At 47.1% G+C, this 23089-nt stretch overlaps 1 protein-coding gene across 1 annotated transcript; it reads left to right on the top strand.

The window, feature by feature from the left end:
- Positions 1–6688: 6688 nt before the first annotated feature.
- On the top strand, positions 6689–22560 carry LOC311126387 (uncharacterized protein). Its single transcript, XM_084200392.1, has 9 exons — positions 6689–6870; positions 7260–7901; positions 8123–9564; positions 16059–16129; positions 16286–16388; positions 16823–16981; positions 17060–17128; positions 17638–17846; positions 22100–22560. The coding sequence occupies exons 3-9, from the start codon at positions 8326–8328 to the stop codon at positions 22251–22253; spliced, it is 2004 nt and encodes a 667-aa protein (XP_084056518.1). The 5' UTR covers positions 6689–6870; positions 7260–7901; positions 8123–8325; the 3' UTR covers positions 22254–22560.
- The last annotated feature ends 529 nt before the right edge of the window (positions 22561–23089 follow it).

The raw sequence follows: 23089 nt of genomic DNA on the forward strand, positions 1-23089 counted from the left end.
CCATACGGTGAAGCATGATGCTGCCACCACCATGTTTTTCAGCGGCAGGGACTGAGAAACTAGTCAGGATCGAGGGAAATATAAACGGAGCAAAGTATTTATTCATGATCAAGTTTTCTGTTTTTTTGTCTTATTTCTTGTTTGTTTCACAATTAAACATCATTTTCCATCTTCAAAGTGGTAGGCATGTTGTGTAAATCAAATGATACAAACCCCCAAAAAATCATTTTTAATTCCAGGTTGTAAGGCAACAAAATAGGAAAAATGCCAAGGGGGGTGAATACTTTCGCAAGCCACTGTACTTACAGTACCAGTCAAAAGTTTGGACACCTACTCATTCAAGGGTTTTTCTTTATTTGAACTATTTTCTATGTTGTAGAATAATAGTGAAGACATCAAAACTATATAATAGCACATAAGGGACATCAAAACTATTAAATATCACATATGGAATCATGTAGTAAGCAAAAAAGTCTTAAACAAATCAAAATGTATTTTATATTTTAGATTCTTCAAAGTAGCTTTTCACACTCTTGGCACTCCCTCAAACAGCTTGACCTGGAATGCTTTTCCAACAGTATTGAAAGAGTTCGCACATACAGTGGGGAGAACAATTATTTGATACACTGCCGATTTATGCAGGTTTTCCTACTTACAAAGCATGTAGAGGTCTGTAATTTTTATCATAGGTACACTTCAACTGTGAGAGACGGAATCTAAAACAAAAATCCAGAAAATCACATTGTATGATTTTTAAGTAATTAATTTGCATTTTATTGCACGACATAAGTATTTGATCACCTACCAACCAGTAAGAATTCCGTCTCTCAAAGACCTGTTAGTTTTTCTTTAAGAAGCCCTCCTGTTCTCCACTCATTACCTGTATTAACTGCACCTGTTTGAACTCGTTACCTGTATAAAAGACACCTGTCCACACACTCAATCAAACAGACTCCAACCTCTCCACAATGGCCATAGAGCTTGAACTCGTTACCTGTATAAAAGACACCTGTCCACACACTCAATCAAACAGACTCCAACCTCTCCACAAAGACCATAGAGCTGTGTAAGGACATCAGGGATAAAATTGTAGACCTGCACAAGGCTGGGATGGGCTACAGGACAATAAGCAAGCAGCTTGGTGAGAAGGCAACAACTGTTGGCGCAATTATTAGAAAATGGAAGAAGTTCAAGATGACGGTCAATCACCCTCGGTCTGGGGCTCCATGCAAGATCTCACCTCGTGGGGCATCAATGATCATGAGGAAGGTGAGGGATCAGCCCAGAACTACACGGCAGGACCTGGTCAATGACCTGAAGAGAGCTGGCACCACAGTCTCAAAGAAAACCATTAGTAACACACTACGCCGTCATGGATTAAAATCCTGCAGCGCACGCTTGGTCCCCCTGCTCAAGCCAGCGCATGTCCAGGCCCGTCTGAAGTTTGCCAATGACCATCTGGATGATCCAGATGAGGAATGGGAGAAGGTCATGTGATCTGATGAGACAAAAATATATATTTTTGGTCTAAACTCCACTCGCCGTGTTTGGAGGAAGAAGAAGGATGAGTACAACCCCAAGAACACCATCCCAACCGTGAAGCATGGAGGTGGAAACATCATTCTTTGGGGATGCTTTTCTGCAAAGGGGACAGGACGACTGCACCGTATTGAGGGGAGGATGGATGGGGCCATGTATTGCGAGATCTTGGCCAACAACCTCCTTCCCTCAGTAAGAGCATTGGCTGGGTCTTCCAGAATGACAACGACCCGAAACACACAGCCAGGGCAACTAAGGAGTGGCTCCGTAAGAAGCATATCAAGGTCCTGGAGTGGCCTAGCCAGTCTCCAGACCTGAACCCAATAGAAAATCTTTGGAGGGAGCTGAATGTCCATTTTGCCCAGCGACAGCCCCGAAACCTGAAGGATCTGGAGAAGGTCTGTATGGAGGAGTGGGCCAAAATCCCTGCTGCAGTGTGTGCAAACCTGGTCAAGACATTTACATTTTACATTTTAGTCATTTAGCAGACGCTCTTAACCAGAGCGACTTACAGGAGCAATTAGGGTTAAGTGCCTTGCTCAAGGGCACATTAACGTCATTTAGCAGACGCTCTTAGCCAGAGCGACTCACAAATTGGTGCGTTCACCCTATAGCCAGTGGGATAACCACTTTACAATTTGGGGGGGGGGGGGGGGGTTAGAAGGAATACTTTAGCCTATCCCAGGTATTCCTTAAAGAGGTGGGGTTTCAAATGTCTCCGGAAGGTGGTGAGTGACTCCGCTGTCCTGGCGTCGTGAGGGAGCTTGTTCCACCATTGGGGTGCCAGAGCAGCGAACAGTTTTGACTGGGCTGAGGGGGAGCTGTGCTTCCGCAGAGGAAGGGGAGCTAGCAGGCCAGAGGTGGATGAACGCAATGTCCTCGTTTGGGTGTAGGGACTGATCAGAGCCTGAAGGTACAGGGGTGCCGTTCCCCTCACTGCTCCAAAGGCAAGCACCATGGTCTTGTAGCGGATGCGAGCTTCAATTGGAAGCCAGTGGAGTGTGCGGAGGAGGGGGGTGACGTGAGAGAACTTGGGAAGGTTGAACACCAGACGGGCTGCGGCATTCTGGATGAGTTGTAGGGGTTTAATGGCACAGGCAGGGAGCCCAGCCAACAGCGAGTTGCAGTAGTCCAGACGGGACCTACAGGAAACGTATGATCTCTGTAATTGCAAACAGGTTTCTGTACCAAATATTAAGTTCTGCTTTTCTGATGTATCAAATATGTATGTCATGCAATAAAATGCAAATTAATTACTTAAAAATCATACACTGTGAGAGACGGAATGTAAAACAAAAATCCAGAAAATCACATTGTATGATTTTTAAGTAATTAATTTGCATTTTATTGCATGACATAAGTATTTGATACATCAGAAAAGCATAACTTATTATTTGGTACAGAAACCTTTGTTTGCAATTACAGAGATCATACATTTCCTGTAGGTCTTGACCAGGTTTGCACACACTGCAGCAGGGATTTTGGCCCACTCCTCCATACAGACCTTCTCCAGATCCTTCAGGTTTCGGGGCTGTCGCTGGGCAATACGGACTTTCAGCTCCCTCCAAAGATTGTCTATTGGGTTCAGGGCTGGAGACTGGCTAGGCCACTCCAGGACCTTGAGGTGCTTCTTACGGAGCCACTCCTTAGTTGCCCTGGCTGTGTGTTTCAGGTCGTTGTCATGCTGGAAGACCCAGCCACGACCCATCTTCAATGCTCTTACTGAGGGAAGGAGGTTGTTGGCCAAGATCTCTCAATACATGGCCCCATCCATCCTCCCCTCAATACGGTGCAGTCGTCCTGTCCCATTTGCAGAAAAGCATCCCCAAAGAATTATGTTTCCACCTCTATGCTTCACGGTTGGGATGGTGTTCTTGGGGTTGTACTCATCCTTCTTCTTCCTCCAAACACGGCGAGTGAAGTTTAGACCAAAAAGTTCTATTTTTGTCTCATCAGACCACATGACCTTCTCCCATTCCTCCTCTGGATCATCCAGATGGTCATTGGCAAACTTCAGACGGGCCTGGACATGCGCTGGCTTGAGCAGGGGGACCTTGCGTGCGCTGCAGGATTTTAATCCATGACGGCGTAGTGTGTTACTAATGGTTTTCTTTGAGACTGTGGTCCCAGCTCTCTTCAGGTCATTGACCGGGTCCTGCCGTGTAGTTCTGGGCTGATCCCTCACCTTCCTCACAATCATTGATGACCCACGAGGTGAGATCTTGCATGGAGCCCCAGACCGAGGGTGATTGACCGTCATCTTGAACTTCTTCCATTTTCTAATAATTGCGCCAACAGTTGTTGCCTTCTCACCAAGCTGCTTGCCTATTGTCCTGTAGCCCATCCCAGCCTTGTGCAGGTGTACAATTTTATCCCTGATGTCCTTACACAGCTGTCTGGTCTTGGCCATTGTGGAGAGGTTGGAGTCTGTTTGATTGAGTGTGTGGACAGGTGTCTTTTATACAGGTAACGAGTTCAAACAGGTGCAGTTAATACAGGTAATGAGTGAAGAACAGGAGGGCTTCTTAAAGAAAAACTAACAGGTCTGTGAGAGCCGGAATTCTTACTGGTTGGTAGGTGATCAAATACTTATGTCATGCAATAAAATGCAAATTAATTACTTAAAAATCATACAATCTCTCACAGTTTAAGTGTACTTATGATAAAAATTACAGACCTCTACATGCTTTGTAAGTAGGAAAACCTGCAAAATCGGCAGTGTATCAAATACTTGTTCTCCCCACTGTATGCTGAGCACTTGTAGGTTGCTTTTCCTTCACTCTGCGGTCCAACTCATCCCAAACCATCTCAATTGGGTTGAGTTCGGGTGATTGTGGAGGCCAGGTCATCTGATGTAGCACTCCATCACTCTCCTTTTTGGTCAATTAGCCCTTTCACAGCCTGGAGGTGTGTTGGGTCATTGTCCTGTTGGAAAACAAATTATAGTCCCACTAAGCGCAAACCAGATGGGATGGCGTATCGCTGCAGAATGCTGTGGTAGCCATGCTGGTTAAGTGTGCCTTGAATTCTAAATAAATCACAGACAGTGTCACCAGCAAAGAACCCCCACACCATAACACCTCCTCCTCCATGCTTTACGGTGGGAAACACACATGCGGAGATCATCCGTTCACCTACTCTGCGTCTCACAAAGACATGGCGGTTTGAACTTGAAATCTCAAATTTAGACTCATCAGACCAAAGGACAGATTTCCACCGGTCTAATGTCCATTGGTCGTGTTTCTTGGCCCAAGCAAGTCTCTTCTTATTATTGGTGTCCTTTAGTAGTGGTTTCTTTGCAGCAATTCCTCCACGAAGGCCTGATTCACGCAGTCTCCTCTGAACAGTTGATGTTGAGATGTGTCTTACTTGAACTCTGTGACACATTTATTTGGACTGCAATCTGAGGTGCAGTTAACTCTAATGAACGTATCCTCTGCAGCAGAGGTAACTCTGGGTCTTCCTTTCCTGTGGCGGTCCTCATGAGAGCCAGTTTTATCATAGCGCGTTGCTGTGTAGGGGTACGAGGTAATAACATGGCTATATACAGTACCAGTACTGAGTCGCTGTGCAGGGGTATGAGGTAATAACATGGCTATATACTGGACCAGTACTGAGTTGCTGTGCAGGGGTACGCGGTAATAACATGGCTATATACACGGGATACCAGTACCGAGTTGATGTGCAGGGGTACGAGGTAATTGAGGTAGCTATCTACATATAGGTAGGGGTAAAGTGACTAGGCAAGATAGATAATAGTATGCGTGTGTGTGGGTTGGGATGTCAGTGTAAGTATTTTATGGAGTGTGTGTGCATAGAGTCGGTGCAAGAGAGTTAGTGCAAAAAAGTGTAAATGCAGGTAGTCTGTTTAGCCATTTGATTAGCTATTTAGCAGTCTTATTTAGCAGTCTTATGGCTTGGGGGTAGAAGCTGTTCAGGGTCATGTTGGTTCCAGACTTGGTGTACTGGTACCGCTTGCCGTGCGTTAGCAGAGAGAACAGTCTATGGCTTGGGTGGCTGGAGTCTTTAACAATTGTTTGGGCCTTCCTCTGACACCGCCTGGTATAGAGGTCCTGGATGGCAGGAAGCTTGGCCCCAGTGATGTACTGTGCTGTACGCACTACCCTCTGTAGTGCCTTGTTGTCAGATGCCAAGCAGTTGCCATACCAAGCGGTGATGCAGCCAGTCAAAGATGCTGGCAATGGTGGAGCTGTAGAACATGTTGAGGATCTGAGGGCCCATGACAAATCTTTTCAGCCTCCTGATTCCCTCTGATGTCGTGCACACTACAGGAACACTATAGACATGCTCTCTCTCTATCTCTCTCTCTCTCTATTTATATATATCAAATCAAATCCAATTTTATTGGTCACATACATGTGTTTAGCAGATGTTATTGCAGGTGTAGTGAAACGCTTGTGCTTCTAGCTCCGACAGCTCTCTCTATTTATATATATATATGATATGTCAGCCGTTCATAAATATCTTGTCATCGTCAGCTCTTCTCCTCCCGTCAGGTCGCATGATGACTCGCTCGTGTTCCATATTCCATTTAAGATAGTACTTGGAGGGTTCATCGGTTGCTCGTTGCAACATTACTGGAGTTGAAACTGATCTGCTGGTCATTTTATCTCTGTCAAAAGGAGATGTTAGAGGCAGTGGGGGGTAGTATTTTGAATCACTGTAATATAAATATAATTTATCTGCATGTGTTGGAATCCCAGCAAGTTCACATTTTTGGTGCCCATGTCATGTTGACCTTCTGCAGCGGCCATCTTGTTTTGTTCTAAGATGTTTTCTTGGAACAGTATCTTTCTCTCGCTCTCTCTCTCTCTCTGTGGGGGAGCACAAAGGGCCTGTTGTCATGGCTGCTGGCTGCTGGTTGTCATGGAAGCAGCTTGTTCCCTTGAGTCCATGGGAGCATGTTCTGGTCCAAAAGTTCAGCTGATTGACTGATTTAATCTCGCAATCTCTGTAATAAAAATTTTAATTAAAATTCTCAGGAATTCCCTGATGGCCTGAATGATCTACTGAGGGGTTCCGCCCCTGCAAGGTCCTGATAGAATGGTCGATAGGTTGACTCTGATCAATCAGTTAATTTATTAATTGATTACGCTAATTCTCTCTCTCTGTTGTGTCTCTAGGGTTTCTCTCTGGAATGACCGTGTCATGATGACGTCGCTGAGTCTCACCCAGCACCCAGATGACAAGGGAGGGTGTGTCTGGCCGTCGGCCAATCACAGAAGGTGCTTTAGGATAGTAATTTCCTGTTTGTGTTCATCAGTACTTCCTCTCGGAACCCTCCAGCCTCACTGACGTCCCGCCCCCTTGGTGAGTAGGCCAATCAACCTATCAATCAATCAATCAAAGTAGGATACTTTTAGCCAGCACTTCTTAGTGGAGAATCTAACACCATTCTGTCTTTTATTGTCTGTCTCTCTCTGTCTCTCTGTCTCTGTGTCTCTGTCTCTCTGTCTCTGTCTCTGTCTCTCTGTGTCTCTGTCTCTCTGTCTCTCTGTGTCTCTGTCTCTCTGTCTCTCTGTCTCTCTGTCTCTCTGTGTCTCTGTCTCTCTGTGTCTCTGTCTCTGTGTGTCTCTGTCTCTGTCTCTCTGTCTCTCTGTCTCTCTGTCTCTCTCTGTGTCTCTGTCTCTCTGTGTCTCTGTGTCTCTATCTCTCTGTGTCTCTGTCTCTCTGTGTCTGTCTATATTTTCTCTCTCCAGGTCAAGGGGCCAGGGTTCCGGTCTAGAAGCACAGTTTCGACGGCTCCTACAGTGTTGCTTAGGTACTGCAGTTTAACTGGTGCCCGGCCCAGAAAGAACATTTCCATAGACGGCCACATAGAGAACTCCGATTGGAACATTTCAAATACTTTGGTCACATCCCTTTGTGCACAAAACATCGATTTAATTATTCAAATAATTGTCTGCCATGTTTTTGGATGAGGTGATGACGTCGTCGCTGCTGGTGCGGCTCCCTATGCGCACTGAGTGCTAGTGCGCATGTGATGTTGGTCTGTGTAAACCGGATACAACCCGGATATATACGGTCCATGAATCAGCATATGCATACGTGAGTAGATTACCTCAAAAACAACGGGCGGAAATCTTGGACACAGTCTCCAGTTCATTATTATACCTCAGTGCACCAGGCGGTAGGTAGTTCCTGTATCCGTCTCTTCCATCACTTCCTCTTCCTCCTGAAGCGCCTCCCCTTCCTGTGTGGCTGTGTGGGGATACTGGTGCTAGCTGCCACTTGTCGTAACCATGGTGATGGATAGGTAACCATGGTAGGAGTCTGTGGGCACAGCTTTCTGATGTTGCACCAGGTGTTGACGGGACAGGAGGGTATCATCGGGCACAGAGGTGAGACAGAGAGCGTGTTTGCTTACATTTACATTGTATTAGTGGGATAGTTATTAGTTATGATGGTGTGTCCTTTTTAACATTGATAACTTGTTGCTGAGTTTACAAGGTTGTGAGTTGTTGTTGTTGTTAGTCAGTTTGTTAATGTTTGCTAGTCAAAATGCGATCCCGATAAGTGTCTTGCTGTGTAATAAGTGTATCACACCTTTTCCTCTTCTCAGGTGCTATGCGTCTCTACTTCCTGGTTTACAGTGTGCTGATGACATCACAGCAGGAAGTATAGGACCTATCTTCCTGTAGAACGTCAATCTCTGCCTCCTTGCACTTTCTAGAACTTCCTGTTCCTGCTACTTGACTTCCTGTTAATTGCACAAAGTTTCTCAGACACTCTAAGGCTCTGACCTCTAACCTCTGACCTCCAGCCATGAGGCACATTCACGTAGAACTGACGGGTGGCAGCAAGGAGGAGCTTGCTCCGGTGGAGCTTCCATCCCACGAGGGGGACCTATCTCCTCCCGAGGCCCCCTCACAGGGCCCCGATCCTGGTGTGATGGTCGGGGTGGGTGTTTCCAGGCACTTCGGTCAGGAGCAGCTGCGTCTCCAGAAGGTCTACCAGCTCTCCATCTTCTCCCAGCTGGGGGGGTTCTCATCCTCCGAACCCCCCAGGACCAGTGAGGCCCAGCCGGGACAGGCCCAGCGGACGGCCAGGCCGGGGGTCAAGAGGGGCCTGGAGGAGCCCAAGCTCAGCCACAAATGGCCCCACCTGGCTGGGGACACATACAGAGACGGTGACGCCCTGGAAGGAGGGGTTCTGTGTGGGCCAGGGCCAGGACCTGGGGTAGGGGTTGGGATGGTTGTGGGGCAGGGGCAGGTATTCTCCTGCATCATGGTGGATCACAGAGACTCAGATGGGGACTTGTCTCCTAGATCCCCCCCACCTGCCCCCCTCTCCCCCGGCCACACCCCCGCCAGACGCCCCGCCCAGCACAACCACGACAGGCCCGTCCCGGACCCGTGGGCCCCGCTGTCGCCCAAATCACCCCCCATGGTTGAGCCCCACAGCCCCCCTGGCTCCCGCAGCCCCTTACCCAGCACGGAGCCTCCTTCTGGGGGAGACGCTCCGGCCTGCTCCCTGGGCGATCCTGGAGGGTCCGGGGAGGGCTGCAGTAGTGGCTCCTCATCGAGACAGCCCAACTCCTGCACTGACAAGGATTCCTATTGGGCCCTCGGAGCCTTCGACACACCCAACCCCCCTGGACCTCCCCTCGGACCTACAGGCTCCCTCTCCCCCCGCTCCCTTCTCTCCACAGTCCCCCAGGAACCCGGGGAGGGCAGAGAGTGCGGGGCCGAACAGGAGTCCTCCCCACCCCATCCCAGTGCCACCGCCTCCACCAACGACCTGGCCTCCCCGGAGAAGACCCCCAGCACCAGCGGGTTCCGTGGGGTCCCCTCGGGCCCCTGGCAGGCTAAGAAGAAACTTATATCCTCTAGCGACACAGCGGAGTCGTGTTCGGAGGATGAGGGCCCCTCTACCTCTAAGAGGAGCCGTCTTGCACTGCTGGCCCCTGGCTTAGGGCTGGCCTCCTGCAGGGGCACCGATGCCAAGGCTGCCCCCTTCTGGAACCACCTGCTGCCTAATGCACAGGGCAGGGACCACCCCAAGGTGAGGAGTACAGACTAGCACACACACTAAACTATACACTGCTCATAGTTTGGGCTATCAGGCGTGTCATTGTGGCAGGCAGCTTCCCTTTAATGTAACACTCATTTCACAGCCGAGTGGCTCCAGAATGAAGTCTATTGAGGGAACCTCTATTGTTCTCCCTGCACTACATGTGTTCTGCCTTCCTGTGTCACTGTTGCCCCAATAGAACCCCCCTACAAAACCACACAGGTCTTTCTGCCTCCCCCGTTCAGATACCGACCTGTTGGCTTGCAGAAACACTTTGGCTGTGTCCCAAATGGCAACCTATTCACTATTCCGTGCACTACTTTTGAATAGCCAGAGGGCTCTGGTCAACAGTAGTGTACTACATAGGGAATAGGGTGCCATTTGGGAAGGAGAGAGACAGACAGGGAGAGGCAGAGAGACAGACAGGGAGAGGCAGATAGGGAGAGGCAGATAGGGAGAGGCAGATAGGGAGAGACTAGAGGGAGAGAGACAGTGAGAGACTAGAGGGAGAGAGACAGGGAGAGACTAGAGGGAGAGAGACAGGGAGAGACTAGAGGGAGAGAGACAGGGAGAGACTAGAGGGAGAGAGACAGGGAGAGACTAGAGGGAGAGAGACAGTGAGAGACTAGAGGGAGAGAGACAGTGAGAGACTAGAGGGAGCGAGACAGTGAGAGACTAGAGGGAGGGAGACAGACAGAGACTAGAAGTAGAGAGACGGACAGGGAGAGGCAGAGCGACGGACAGGGAGAGGCAGAGCGACGGACAGGGAGAGGCAGATAGGGAGAGAGACAGTGAGAGACTAGAGAGACAGACAGGGAGAGAGGGAGGGAGAGAGACTGAGAGACTAGAAGTAGAGAGACGGACAGGGAGAGACAGGGAGACAGACAGGGAGAGGCAGACAGGGAGAGGCAGAGAGACAGACAGGGAGAAACTAGAGGGAGAGAGACAGACTGTGAGACTAGAAGTAGAGAGACGGACAGGGAGAGGCTAGAGAGAGGGAGACAGACAGACAGGGAGAGACTAGAGAGAGGGAGACAGACAGACAGGGAGAGACTAGAGAGAGGGAGACAGACGGACAGGGAGAGGCTAGAGAGAGGGAGACAGACAGACAAGGAGAGACTAGAGAGAGAGAGAGACAGACTGGGAGAGCAAGAGAGACAGACAGAGACTAGAGAGAGAGAGAGAGACCGAGGGAGAGAAGGAGGGAAGGATACAGAGGTGAAAGGTGAAGTGTGAAGTGAAGGAGACTGACAGAGAGAGAGAGGTGGAGGGGAAACGAGGTAGTGCGTATAACATGGCCACAGTGAGTGAGAGTGAGAGGGTGGCCGAGCTGACAGAGCCCCAGTAAAGGGGCTAGCTACTGAGAGGCTAGCTAGAGAGAGGTTAGCTACTGAGGGATTAGCTAGAGAGGGGCTAGCTACTGAGGGATTAGCTAGAGAGGGGCTAGCTACTGAGGGATTAGCTAGAGAGGGGCTAGCTACTGAGGGATTAGCTAGAGAGGGGCTAGCCAGTGAGAGGCTAGCTACTGAGGGATTAGCTAGAGAAGAACTAGCCAGTGAGAGGCTAGCTACTGAGGGATTAGCTAGAGAGGGGCTAGCTACTGAGGGATTAGCTAGAGAGGGGCTAGCTACTGAGGGATTAGCTAGAGAGGGGCTAGCTACTGAGGGATTAGCTAGAGAGGGGCTAGCTACTGAGGGATTAGCTAGAGAGGGGCTAGCTACTGAGGGATTAGCTAGAGAGGGGCTAGCTACTGAGGGATTAGCTAGAGAGGGGCTAGCTACTGAGGGATTAGCTAGAGAGGGGCTAGCTACTGAGGGATTAGCTAGAGAGGGGCTAGCCAGTGAGAGGCTAGCTACTGAGGGATTAGCTAGAGAAGAACTAGCCAGTGAGAGGCTAGCTACTGAGGGATTAGCTAGAGAGGGGCTAGCTACTGAGGGATTAGCTAGAGAGGGGCTAGCTACTGAGGGATTAGCTAGAGAGGGGCTAGCTACTGAGGGATTAGCTAGAGAGGGGCTAGCTACTGAGGGATTAGCTAGAGAGGGGCTAGCTACTGAGGGATTAGCTAGAGAGGGGCTAGCTACTGAGGGATTAGCTAGAGAGGGGCTAGCTACTGAGGGATTAGCTAGAGAGGGGCTAGCTACTGAGGGATTAGCTAGAGAGGGGCTAGCCAGTGAGAGGCTAGCTACTGAGGGATTAGCTAGAGAAGAACTAGCCAGTGAGAGGCTAGCTACTGAGGGATTAGCCAGTGAGACGCTAGCTACTGAGGGATTAGCTAGAGAGGGGCTAGCTACTGAGGGATTAGCTAGAGAGAGGCTACCTACTGAGGGATTAGCTAGAGAGGGGCTAGCCAGTGAGAGGTTAGCTACTGAGAGGATAGCTAGAGAGGGGCTAGCCAGTGAGGGGCTAGCTACTGAGGGATTAGCTAGAGAGGGGCTAGCTACTGAGGGATTAGCTAGAGAGAGGCTACCTACTGAGGGATTAGCTAGAGAGGGGCTAGCCAGTGAGAGGCTAGCTACTGAGGGATTAGCTAGAGAGGGGCTAGCCAGTGAGAGGCTAGCTACAGAGGGGTTAGCCTGGGAAGGGTCAGTGCCAGCCAGGACTGGGTACCCACATCCCTAGTATGAGCAGTAGTTTGGACAGAGTACCCCCTAGTATGAGCAGTAGTTTGGACAGGGTACCCCCTAGTATGAGCAGTAGTTTGGACAGGGTATCCCCTAGTATGAGCAGTAGTTTGGACAGGGTAACCCCTAGTATGAGCAGTAGTTTGGACAGGGTACCCCCTAGTATGAGCAGTAGTTTGGACAGGGTACCCCCTAGTATGAGCAGTAGTCTGGACAGGGTACCCCTAGTATGAGCAGTAGTTTGGACAGGGTAACCCCTAGTATGAGCAGTAGTTTGGACAGGGTACCCCCTAGTATGAGCAGTAGTCTGGACAGGGTACCCCCTAGTATGAGCAGTAGTCTGGACAGGGTACCCCCTAGTATGAGCAGTAGTTTGGACAGGGTACCCCCTAGTATGAGCAGTAGTCTGGACAGGGTACCCCTAGTATGAGCAGTAGTCTGGACAGGGTACACCCTAGTATGAGCAGTAGTTTGGACAGGGTACCCCCTAGTATGAGCAGTAGTTTGGACAGGGTACCCCCTAGTATGAGCAGTAGTTTGGACAGGGTATCCCCTAGTATGAGCAGTAGTTTGGACAGGGTAACCCCTAGTATGAGCAGTAGTTTGGACAGGGTACCCCCTAGTATGAGCAGTAGTTTGGACAGGGTACCCCCTAGTATGAGCAGTAGTCTGGACAGGGTACCCCTAGTATGAGCAGTAGTCTGGACAGGGTACACCCTAGTATGAGCAGTAGTTTGGACAGGGTACCCCCTAGTATGAGCAGTAGTTTGGACAGGGTACCCCCTAGTATGAGCAATAGTCTGGACAGGGTACCCCCTAGTATGAGCAGTAGTCTGGACAGGGTACCCCCTAGTATGAGCAGTAGTTTGGACAGGGTACCCCCTAGTATGAGCAGTAGTTTGGACAGGGTACCCCCTAGTATGAGCAGTAGTCTGGACAGGGTACCCCCTAGTATGAGCAGTAGTCTGGACAGGGTACCCCCTAGTATGAGCAGTAGTTTGGACAGGGTACCCCCTAGTATGAGCAGTAGTTTGGACAGGGTACCCCCTAGTATGAGCAGTAGTTTGGACAGGGTACCCCCTTGTATGAGCAGTAGTCTGGACAGGGTACCCCCTAGTATGAGCAGTAGTTTGGACAGGGTACCCCCTAGTATGAGCAGTAGTCTGGACAGGGTACCCCCTAGTATGAGCAGTAGCTTGGACAGGGTACCCCCTAGTATGAGCAGTAGTCTGGACAGGGTACCCCCTAGTATGAGCAGTAGTCTGGACAGGGTACCCCTAGTATGAGCAGTAGTCTGGACAGGGTACACCCTAGTATGAGCAGTAGTTTGGACAGGGTACCCCCTAGTATGAGCAGTAGTTTGGACAGGGTACCCCCTAGTATGAGCAATAGTCTGGACAGGGTACCCCCTAGTATGAGCAGTAGTCTGGACAGGGTACCCCCTAGTATGAGCAGTAGTTTGGACAGGGTACCCCCTAGTATGAGCAGTAGTTTGGACAGGGTACCCCCTAGTATGAGCAGTAGTCTGGACAGGGTACCCCCTAGTATGAGCAGTAGTCTGGACAGGGTACCCCCTAGTATGAGCAGTAGTTTGGACAGGGTACCCCCTAGTATGAGCAGTAGTTTGGACAGGGTACCCCCTAGTATGAGCAGTAGTTTGGACAGGGTACCCCCTTGTATGAGCAGTAGTCTGGACAGGGTACCCCCTAGTATGAGCAGTAGTTTGGACAGGGTACCCCCTAGTATGAGCAGTAGTCTGGACAGGGTACCCCCTAGTATGAGCAGTAGCTTGGACAGGGTACCCCCTAGTATGAGCAGTAGTCTGGACAGGGTACCCCCTAGTATGAGCAGTAGTCTGGACAGGGTACCCCCTAGGATGAGCAGTAGTCTGGACAGGGTACCCCCTAGTATGAGCAGTAGTTTGGACAGGGTACCCCCTAGTATGAGCAGTAGTCTGGACAGGGTACCCCCTAGTATGAGCAGTAGTCTGGCCTGGGTACCACCTAGTATGAGCAGCAGTCTGGACAGGGTACCCCCTAGTATGAGCAGTAGTTTGGACAGGGTACCCCCTAGTATGAGCAGTAGTCTGGACTGGCTACCACCTAGTATGAGCAGTAGTCTGGACAGGGTACCCCCTAGTATGAGCAGTAGTTTGGACAGGGTACCCCCTAGTATGAGCAGTAGTTTGGACAGGGTACCCCCTAGTATGAGCAGTAGTCTGGACAGGGTACCCCCTAGTATGAGCAGTAGTCTGGACAGGGTACCCCCTAGTATGAGCAGTAGTTTGGACAGGGTACCCCCTAGTATGAGCAGTAGTTTGGACAGGGTACCCCCTAGTATGAGCAGTAGTCTGGACTGGGTACCACCTAGTATGAGCAGCAGTCTGGACAGGGTACCCCCTAGTATGAGCAGTAGTCTGGACAGGGTACCCCCTAGTATGAGCAATAGTCTGGACAGGGTACCCCCTAGTATGAGCAGTAGTCTGGACAGGGTACCCCCTAGTATGAGCAGTAGTCTGGACAGGGTACCCCCTAGTATGAGCAGTAGTTTGGACAGGGTACCCCCTAGTATGAGCAGTAGTTTGGACAGGGTACCCCCTAGTATGAGCAGTAGTCTGGACTGGGTACCCCCTAGTATGAGCAATAGTCTGGACAGGGTACCCCCTAGTATGAGCAATAGTCTGGACAGGGTACCCCCTAGTATGAGCAGTAGTCTGGACAGGGTACCCCCTAGTATGAGCAGTAGTCTGGACAGGGTACCCCCTAGTATGAGCAGTAGTTTGGACAGGGTACCCCCTAGTATGAGCAGTAGTCTGGACAGGGTACCCCCTAGTATGAGCAGTAGTTTGGACAGGGTATCCCCTAGTATGAGCAGTAGTTTGGACAGGGTACCCCCTAGTATGAGCAGTTGTTTGGACAGGGTACCCCCTAGTATGAGCAATAGTTTGGACAGGGTACCCCCTAGTATGAGCAGTAGTCTGGACAGGGTACCCCCTAGTATGAGCAGTTGTTTGGACATGGGGAATGAGTTTGTGTGTGAAGCAGCATCCGGGACTCTCTGCCCAGTAAATAGTGTCTACATGCAGACACACACACTGGTACACACAGACACATACACACACACACACACACACACACACACACACACACACACACACACACACACACACACACACACACACACACACACACACACACTGGTACACACAGACACATACACACACACACACACACACACACACACACACACACACACACACACACACACACATACAGTCTTGTACAGCTGACCTTGTGGGGACACACTATTCAGTCCCATTCAAAATCCTATTTTCCCTGAACCCTAACCTGTACTCTTACCCTGACCTTAACCCTAACCTTAACCCAAAAACCTAACCCTTAACGTAATTCTAACCCTAACACTAATTCTAACCTTAACCCTAAACTCCCTAGAAATAGCATTTGACCTCATGGGGACTAACAAAATGTCCCCAGTTGGTCAAATGTCTGTTCGTTTACTACTCTCGTGGGGACTTCTGGTCCCCACAATAATAGTTAAACACGTCCTGGTACACAGACACACACACACACAGGCAGGTATACCTTCATTACTCCACTGCGTTCCTTTATGTTGTTTCCTGAGTGAACCACTATGTAGGCTGTTGCATTTGTGAAGAAATTATCAAATCTGTCCATCTCTCTCTCGTTCTGTCCATCTCTCTCTCAATCTGTCCATCTCTCTCTCATTCTGTCCATCTCTCTCAATCTGTCCATCTCTCTCTCATTCTGTCCATCTCTCTCTCATTCTGTCCATCTCTCTCTCTCTCAATCTGTCCATCTGTCCATTGTTCTTGTCCTCCTTCAGAGTGTATCAGAATGCAGCAGAGCCAGCAGGAGGCTGTCAGAATGCAGCAGAGCCAGCAGGAGGCTGAAAAGGTATGTTTACTTCCTACCTTTAGTTGATTCATTCATTTACTACTCGTCATTTTAAAAACATAATATTTGATTATGTGACTTTAACCATGGCTAAACTTTCCTTTGTTGGTGTGTGTGTGTGTGTGTGTGTGTGTGCGTGTGCGTGTGCGTGTGCAGTCGACAGCTGCGCAGTGGGCGGCGAACAGACACCTTGTGTCGCTCTGCTCGGTCAGGCTGGCCCTCTTCCTCAATCAGCCGCTCACTACTGGGCAACTTTGAGGTACGACACACACACACGTTTGTTTTACTATCCTTGTGGACACCTAAAATGTATTTACATATTACAGTACATTCTAACCTTAAGAGACAAATTACAATTAAGTGTGAGATACCATTTAATGTGAAAATATTTTGTAAAGTATGAAGGTATTTTGTCAGAACTTGAGTTTCTACCAAATATTTAGAGATATTTTCCAAATTCCTCATGACCATAGAAGTAGCAGGGCTTTGCAGTTGATCTTCTTCCCTCTTGTGGTTTCTTCTCCATGCTTTGAATACGCTCCTACATGGAAATATAAGATCCGTCATGGCCATGGCAAACCTCTCCCATGGCTTGTGCTGCAGTGGACCTCAGTGTGTTCCCTCTTGTTGTTTTGGAAGTGGCTGTGTGTTGCTCCTCTTCACCCTTTTCCCCTCTTGTGGTTTCTTCTCCAGGAGTCGATCCTGAAGGGTCGTTTCCCTCCGTCGGGTCGTATCGAGGGCTTCACAGCAGAGATTGGTGCCAGCGGATCCTACTGCCCTCCACACGCCACTCTGCCTGTACACGTCACTTACTACGACATCTCAGAGCACAGCGCACCCTCACCCTTCCTGGTTAGTGTGTGTGTGTATGTGTGTGCATGTGTGTGTGTGTGTGACATGATGTTAAATAATTTCATTTCTCTGTTGTAGGGAGTGATCTCCTTGGAACCTCTTGGAAAGAAAGGATACAGTGTACCCAAAGCAGGGACCATACAAGTGGTTAGTCTCATGCTCCTCTTTCTCTCTCTGGCACTAGCATGCACTGACTGCATGGATATAGCATGACAATGGCAAATATCTCCATGTTCTCTCCCTCCAGACCTTATTCAATCCCAATAAAACAGTTCTCTCTCCCCCAGACCTTATTCAACCCCAATAAAACTGTTCTCTCTCCATCCAGACCTTATTTAACCCCAATAAAACTGTTCTCTCTCCATCCAGACCTTATTTAACCCCAATAAAACAGTTATCTCTCCCTCCAGACCTTATTTAACCCCAATAAAACTGTTCTCTCTCCCTCCAGACCTTATTCAACCCCAATAAAACTGTTCTCTCTCCATCCAGACCTTATTTAACCCCAATAAAACTGTTATCTCTCCCTCCAGACCTTATTTAACCCCAATAAAACTGTTCTCTCTCCATCCAGACCTTATTTAACCCCAATAAAACAGTTATCTCTCCCTCCAGACCTTATTCAACCCCAATAAAACTGTTCTCTCTCCATCCAGACCTTATTCAACCCCAATAAAACTGTGGTGAAGATGTTCCTCGTGACCTATAACTTTGGCGACATGCCCGTCAATCACATGACCTTCCTGCGTCACCGCATCTTCCTGGTTCCCGTGGAGGAGGCCGGGCCAGATGGGAAGGGGCCTCCAGAGCCCAGGGCCACGTCCACAGAGAGGAGGAAGATTCTCTGCTATCTGATACACCTCAGGTATGTCTATCTGGTGATTTTCTGTTTGTTTTTAAAGGGATAATCCACCCCCAGAACTAAAAATCATGAAACTCCTGTCAATTTGGTGAACACCTGCCTGTGTTCTATCAGTGGGTAAAAAACAATTTTTACACCATGACAAAACTTCTAAGAGGTCTGTCTGTGAAATCAGAAAATTGTGTAGGAATGTCTCATAGCTACATTCCCTTTAGAAAGTATTCATACCCCTTGACTTATTCCACATGTTGTTGTGTTACAGCCTGAATTCAAAATTGATTAAATATTTGTTTCTCTCTCACACATCTACTACACACAATATCTAATAATGACAAAGTGAAAATAAATTTTTTGAAAATGTTGCTAATGTATTGAAAATGTAATCCAGAAATACCTAATTTACATAAGTATTCACACCCCTAAATCAACACGTTAGAATCACCTTTGCAATTACAGCTGTGAGTCTTTCTGGGTAAGTCTCTATCAGCTTTCCACACCTGGATTGTACAATATTTGCCCATTTATTCTTTAGAAAATTCTTCAAGCTCTGTCAAATTGGTTGTTGATCATTGCTAGACAACCATTTTCAAGTCTTGCCATAGATTTTCAAGGAGATTTCAGTCAAAACTGTAACTCGGCCACCCAGGAACATTCACTGTCTTGGTAAGCAATTCCAGTGTAGATTTGACCTTGTGTTTTAGGTCATTGTCCTGCTGAAAGGTGATTTCATCTCCCAGACTGAACCAGGTTTTCCTCAGATTTTGCCTGTCCTTAACTCCATTCCATTTCTTTTTTATCCTGAAAAACTCCCCAGTCCTTAATGGTTACAAGCATACCCATAACATGATGCAGCCACCACTATGCTTGAAAATATGGAGAGTGCTTTGCCAATTTTTTTTGCAGTATTACTTTAGTGCCTTGTTGCAAACAGGATGCATGTTTTGGAATATTTTTATTCTGGACAGGCTTCCTTCTTTTCACTTTGTCAATTACTTAAGTATTGTGGAGTAACTACAATGTTGTTGATCCATCCTCAGTTTTCTCCTATCACAGCCATTAAACTCTAACTTATTTAAAGTCACCATTGGCCTCATGGTGAAATCCCTGAGCGGTTTCTGGAAACTGAGTTAGGAAGGACGCTTGTATCTTTGTAGTGACTGGGTGTATTGATACACCATCCAAAGTGTAATTAATGACTCCACCATGCTCAAAGGGATATTCAATGTCTGCTTTTTTTTTTACCCATCTACCAATAGGTGCCCTTTGCCAGGCATTGGAAAACCTTGATGGTCTTTGTGGTTGAATCTGTGTTTAAAATTCCCTGCTCGACTAAGGGACCTTACAGATAATGTGTGATACAAAGATGAGGTAGTCATAAACAAATCATGTTAAACACTATTATCGCACACAGTGATTCCATGCAACTTATTATGTGGCTTGTTAAGCACATTTTTACTCCTGAACTTATTTGACTTGCCATAACAAAGGGATTGAATATTATTGACTCAATACATTTCAGCTTTTCATTTTTAATTAACTTGTAAAAATGTCGAAAAGCATTATTCTATTTTGACCTTATAGGGTATTGTGTGTGTAGGCCAGTTACAAAAAAACCTTAATTTAATCAATTTTGAATTCAGGTTGTAACACAACAAAATGTGGAACAAGTCAAGAGGTGTGAATACTTTTTGAAGGCACTGTACATGGTTCTCGTCACTGGAGATGGGAGATAACACACTATCATATTTCATAACGCTTTTAAAACAACCTGGACTCCAGATCACCAATTCAGCCAATAGATGGTATGGGCATACTTGTCTTATCTAGAACACATCCATCTGTTTATATTGTCATAAGAAAGTACAGTGCCTTCGGAAAAGTATTCAGACCCCTTGACTTTTTCCACATTTGGTTAGGTTACAGCCTTATTCTAAAATTTAAATAGTTTTTCTCCCTCATCAATCTAAACACAATACCCCATAATGACAAAGCAAAAACAGATTTTTAGAAATGTTTGCTAATTTATAAAAAAAAATATAAACAATGAAATATCACATTTACATAAGTATTCAGACCCTTTACTCAGTACTTTGTTGAAGCACCTTTGGCAGCGATTACAGCCTTGAGTCTTCTTGGGTATGACACAACAAGCTTGACACACCTGAATTTGAGAGGTTTCTCCCATTCTTCTCTGCAGATCCTCTCAAGCTCTGTCAGGTTGGATGGGGAGCATTGCTGCACAGCTATTTTCAGGTCTCTCCAGAGATGTTCGATCTGGTTCAAGTCCGGCCTCTGGCTGGGCAACTCAAGGACATTCAGAGACTTGTCCCGAAGCCACTCCTGCGTTGTCTTGGCTGTGTGCTTAGGGTCGTTGTCCTGTTGGAAGGTGAACCTTCTCCCCAGTCTGAAGTCCTGAGCGCTCTGGAGCAGGTTTTCATCAAGGATCTCTCTGTACTTTGCTCCGTTCATCTTTGACTCGATTCTGACTAGTCTCCCAGTCCCGGCTGCTGAAAAACATCCCCACAGCATGATGCTACAACCACCATTCTTCACAGTAGGGATGGTGCCAGGTTTCCTCCAGACGTGATGCTTGGCATTCAGGCCAATGAGTTCAATCTTGGTTTCATCAGACCAGAGAATATTGTTTCTCATGGTCTGAGAGTCCTTCAGATGCCTTTTGGCAAACTCCAAGCGGGCTGTCATGTGCCATTTACTGAGGAGTGGCTTCCGTCTGGCCACTCTACCATAAAGGGCTGATTGGTGGAGTGCTGCAGAGATGGTTGTCCTTCTGGAAGGTTCTCCCATCTCCACAGAGGAATTCTAGAGCTCTGTCAGAGTGACCGTCGGGTTCTTGGTCACCTCCCTGACCAAGGCCCTTCTCCCTGTTTTGGCTTTGTCATTATGGGGTATTGTGTCTAGATTGAGGATTTTTATTTATTTAATCAATTTTAGAATAAGGCTGTAACGTAACAAAATGTGGAAAAAGTCAAGGGGTCTGAATACTTTCCGAAGGCACTGTATAAACAGTATTTTGCTTAGATGTGCTCAATCTATACAGTGTACCAACTCGCAATCTCGCAATGTGCCCTGTGTGTCTGTGGGAAACGTGGGAAAGGGCCGTTGTTGCCATAGTAACGTACTGTGCACTCGCTCTGAGCTGAGAGGAACTGCAAGTTGAACTCTGTGAGATTGGTAATGCAGTTTGTTTGGCTGATTTTTACAGCTAGCTAGCTAGTTACTTCACATGCTAATATTGACTTTGGTATTATTGTGTGTAGCTATGGAGGGAGAGCATTGCATTGTGGGTTTTGTAGTCGACTTGAGCTGCAACAGATTTCCACAATGATTTTGCTACCAAACTTGTAATAATGACAAAATGAAAACAAATATTGTTTTCTCATATTAGTGTTATTTAACACTATGTAACACTGTTAATCATAGGAATTTGTGGTTAGGGTGGATTATCCCTTTAAGGTTCGGTTTGTTGTGGAAATTGTATTTTTCTGTACGGTATGTATGGCATGTGCAATATGTTTGTTAGGATTGTCCATCCATCCCCATCCATCCATCTGTTTGTTTTTTGTGTGTTTGTTTTGTTTGTTAGAAACCAAGATACATTGTTCAGCATTTCAAATGCAGGCTATACTAATATTTTCTAATGTAATAATTTACTTAATGTCTTTAGGATTGTTTGCTGATCAGTGTTTCAATAAAGTTTAGCTTAGTATCTTTACACTTAGCTTAGTAGCTTTAGCTTAGTAGCCTTACACTTAGCTTAGTATCTTTACACTTAGTTTAGTAGCTTTACACTTAGCTTAGTATCTTTACACTTAGTTTAGTATCTTTACACTTAGCTTAGTAGCTTTACACTTAGTTTAGTAGCTTTAGCTTAGTATCCTTACACTTAGCTTAGTATCTTTACACTTAGTTTAGTAGCTTTACACTTAGCTTAGTATCTTTACACTTAGTTTAGTATCTTTACACTTAGCTTAGTAGCTTTACACTTAGTTTAGTAGCTTTAGCTTAGTAGCCTTACACTTAGCTTAGTATCTTTACACTTAGTTTAGTAGCTTTACACTTAGCTTAGTAGCTTTAGCTTAGTAGCCTTACACTTAGTTTAGTAGCTTTACACTTAGCTTAGTATCTTTACACTTAGTTTAGTAGCTTTACACTTAAGCTTAGTAGCTTTACACTTAGTTTAGCTTTACACGCTATTAACGGTGATGGTTCTTCTTTGTTTTCTTTTGACTCTGTAGATTCCAGAGCTCCAAATCTGGGAAGATCTACTTGCACAACGATATCCGGCTGCTTTTCTCCCGCAAGTCCATCGAGGTGGACACAGGGATCCCTTACGAGCTCAAATCTTTCACCGAGGTGCCAAGAAACCCCAAATACTCCCCCCGTGTGTGACCCTACGATGAACCTATGACTCCTATTCCCTAACTCCCAACGCCAACGCAGCCCCTATCTGGAATGGTGCACAGACGGACTGCTCAGTAAATGGATGACAAAACTTGAATAGACTATTCACACATACATACATACATACATACATACATACATACATACATACATACATACATACAGTGGGGAGAACAACTATTTGATACACTGCCGATTTTGCAGGTTTTCCTACTTACAAAGCATGTAGAGGTCTGTAATTTTTATCATAGGTACACTTCAACTGTGAGAGACGGAATGTAAAACAAAAATCCAGAAAATCACATGTATGATTTATAAGTAATTAATTTGCATTTTATTGCATGACATAAGTATTTGATACATCAGAAAAGCAGAACTTATTATTTGGTACAGAAACCTTTGTTTGCAATTACAGAGATCATACATTTCCTGTAGGTCTTGACCAGGTTTGCACACACTGCAGCAGGGATTTTGGCCCACTCCTCCATACAGACCTTCTCCAGATCCTTCAGGTTTCGGGGCTGTCGCTGGGCAATACGGACTTTCAGCTCCCTCCAAAGATTTTCTATTGGGTTCAGGTCTGGAGACTGGCTAGGCCACTCCAGGACCTTGAGGTGCTTCTTACGGAGCCACTCCTTAGTTGCCCTGGCTGTGTGTTTTGGGTCGTTGTCATGCTGGAAGACCCAGCCACGACCCATCTTCAATGCTCTTACTGAGGGAAGGAGGTTGTTGGCCAAGATCTCGCAATACATGGCCCCATCCATCCTCCCCTCAATACGGTGCAGTCGTCCTGTCCCCTTTGCAGAAAAGCATCCCCAAAGAAT

The sequence above is a fragment of the Coregonus lavaretus genome, assembly GCF_964263955.1.
Source record: "Coregonus lavaretus genome assembly, contig: HAP1_SCAFFOLD_202, whole genome shotgun sequence".
Taxonomy (NCBI): domain Eukaryota; kingdom Metazoa; phylum Chordata; class Actinopteri; order Salmoniformes; family Salmonidae; genus Coregonus; species Coregonus lavaretus.

Excerpts from the sequence above, each read along its gene's own strand:
- LOC311126387 (XM_084200392.1), top strand. The coding sequence starts at position 8,326 with ATGAGGCACATTCACGTAGAACTGACGGGTGGCAGCAAGGAGGAGCTT. Across the intron at positions 16,130-16,285 it reads GCCAGCAGGAGGCTGAAAAG|TCGACAGCTGCGCAGTGGGC; the intron begins GTATGTTTACTT and ends GTGCGTGTGCAG. Across the intron at positions 17,847-22,099 it reads TGCTATCTGATACACCTCAG|ATTCCAGAGCTCCAAATCTG; the intron begins GTATGTCTATCT and ends TTGACTCTGTAG.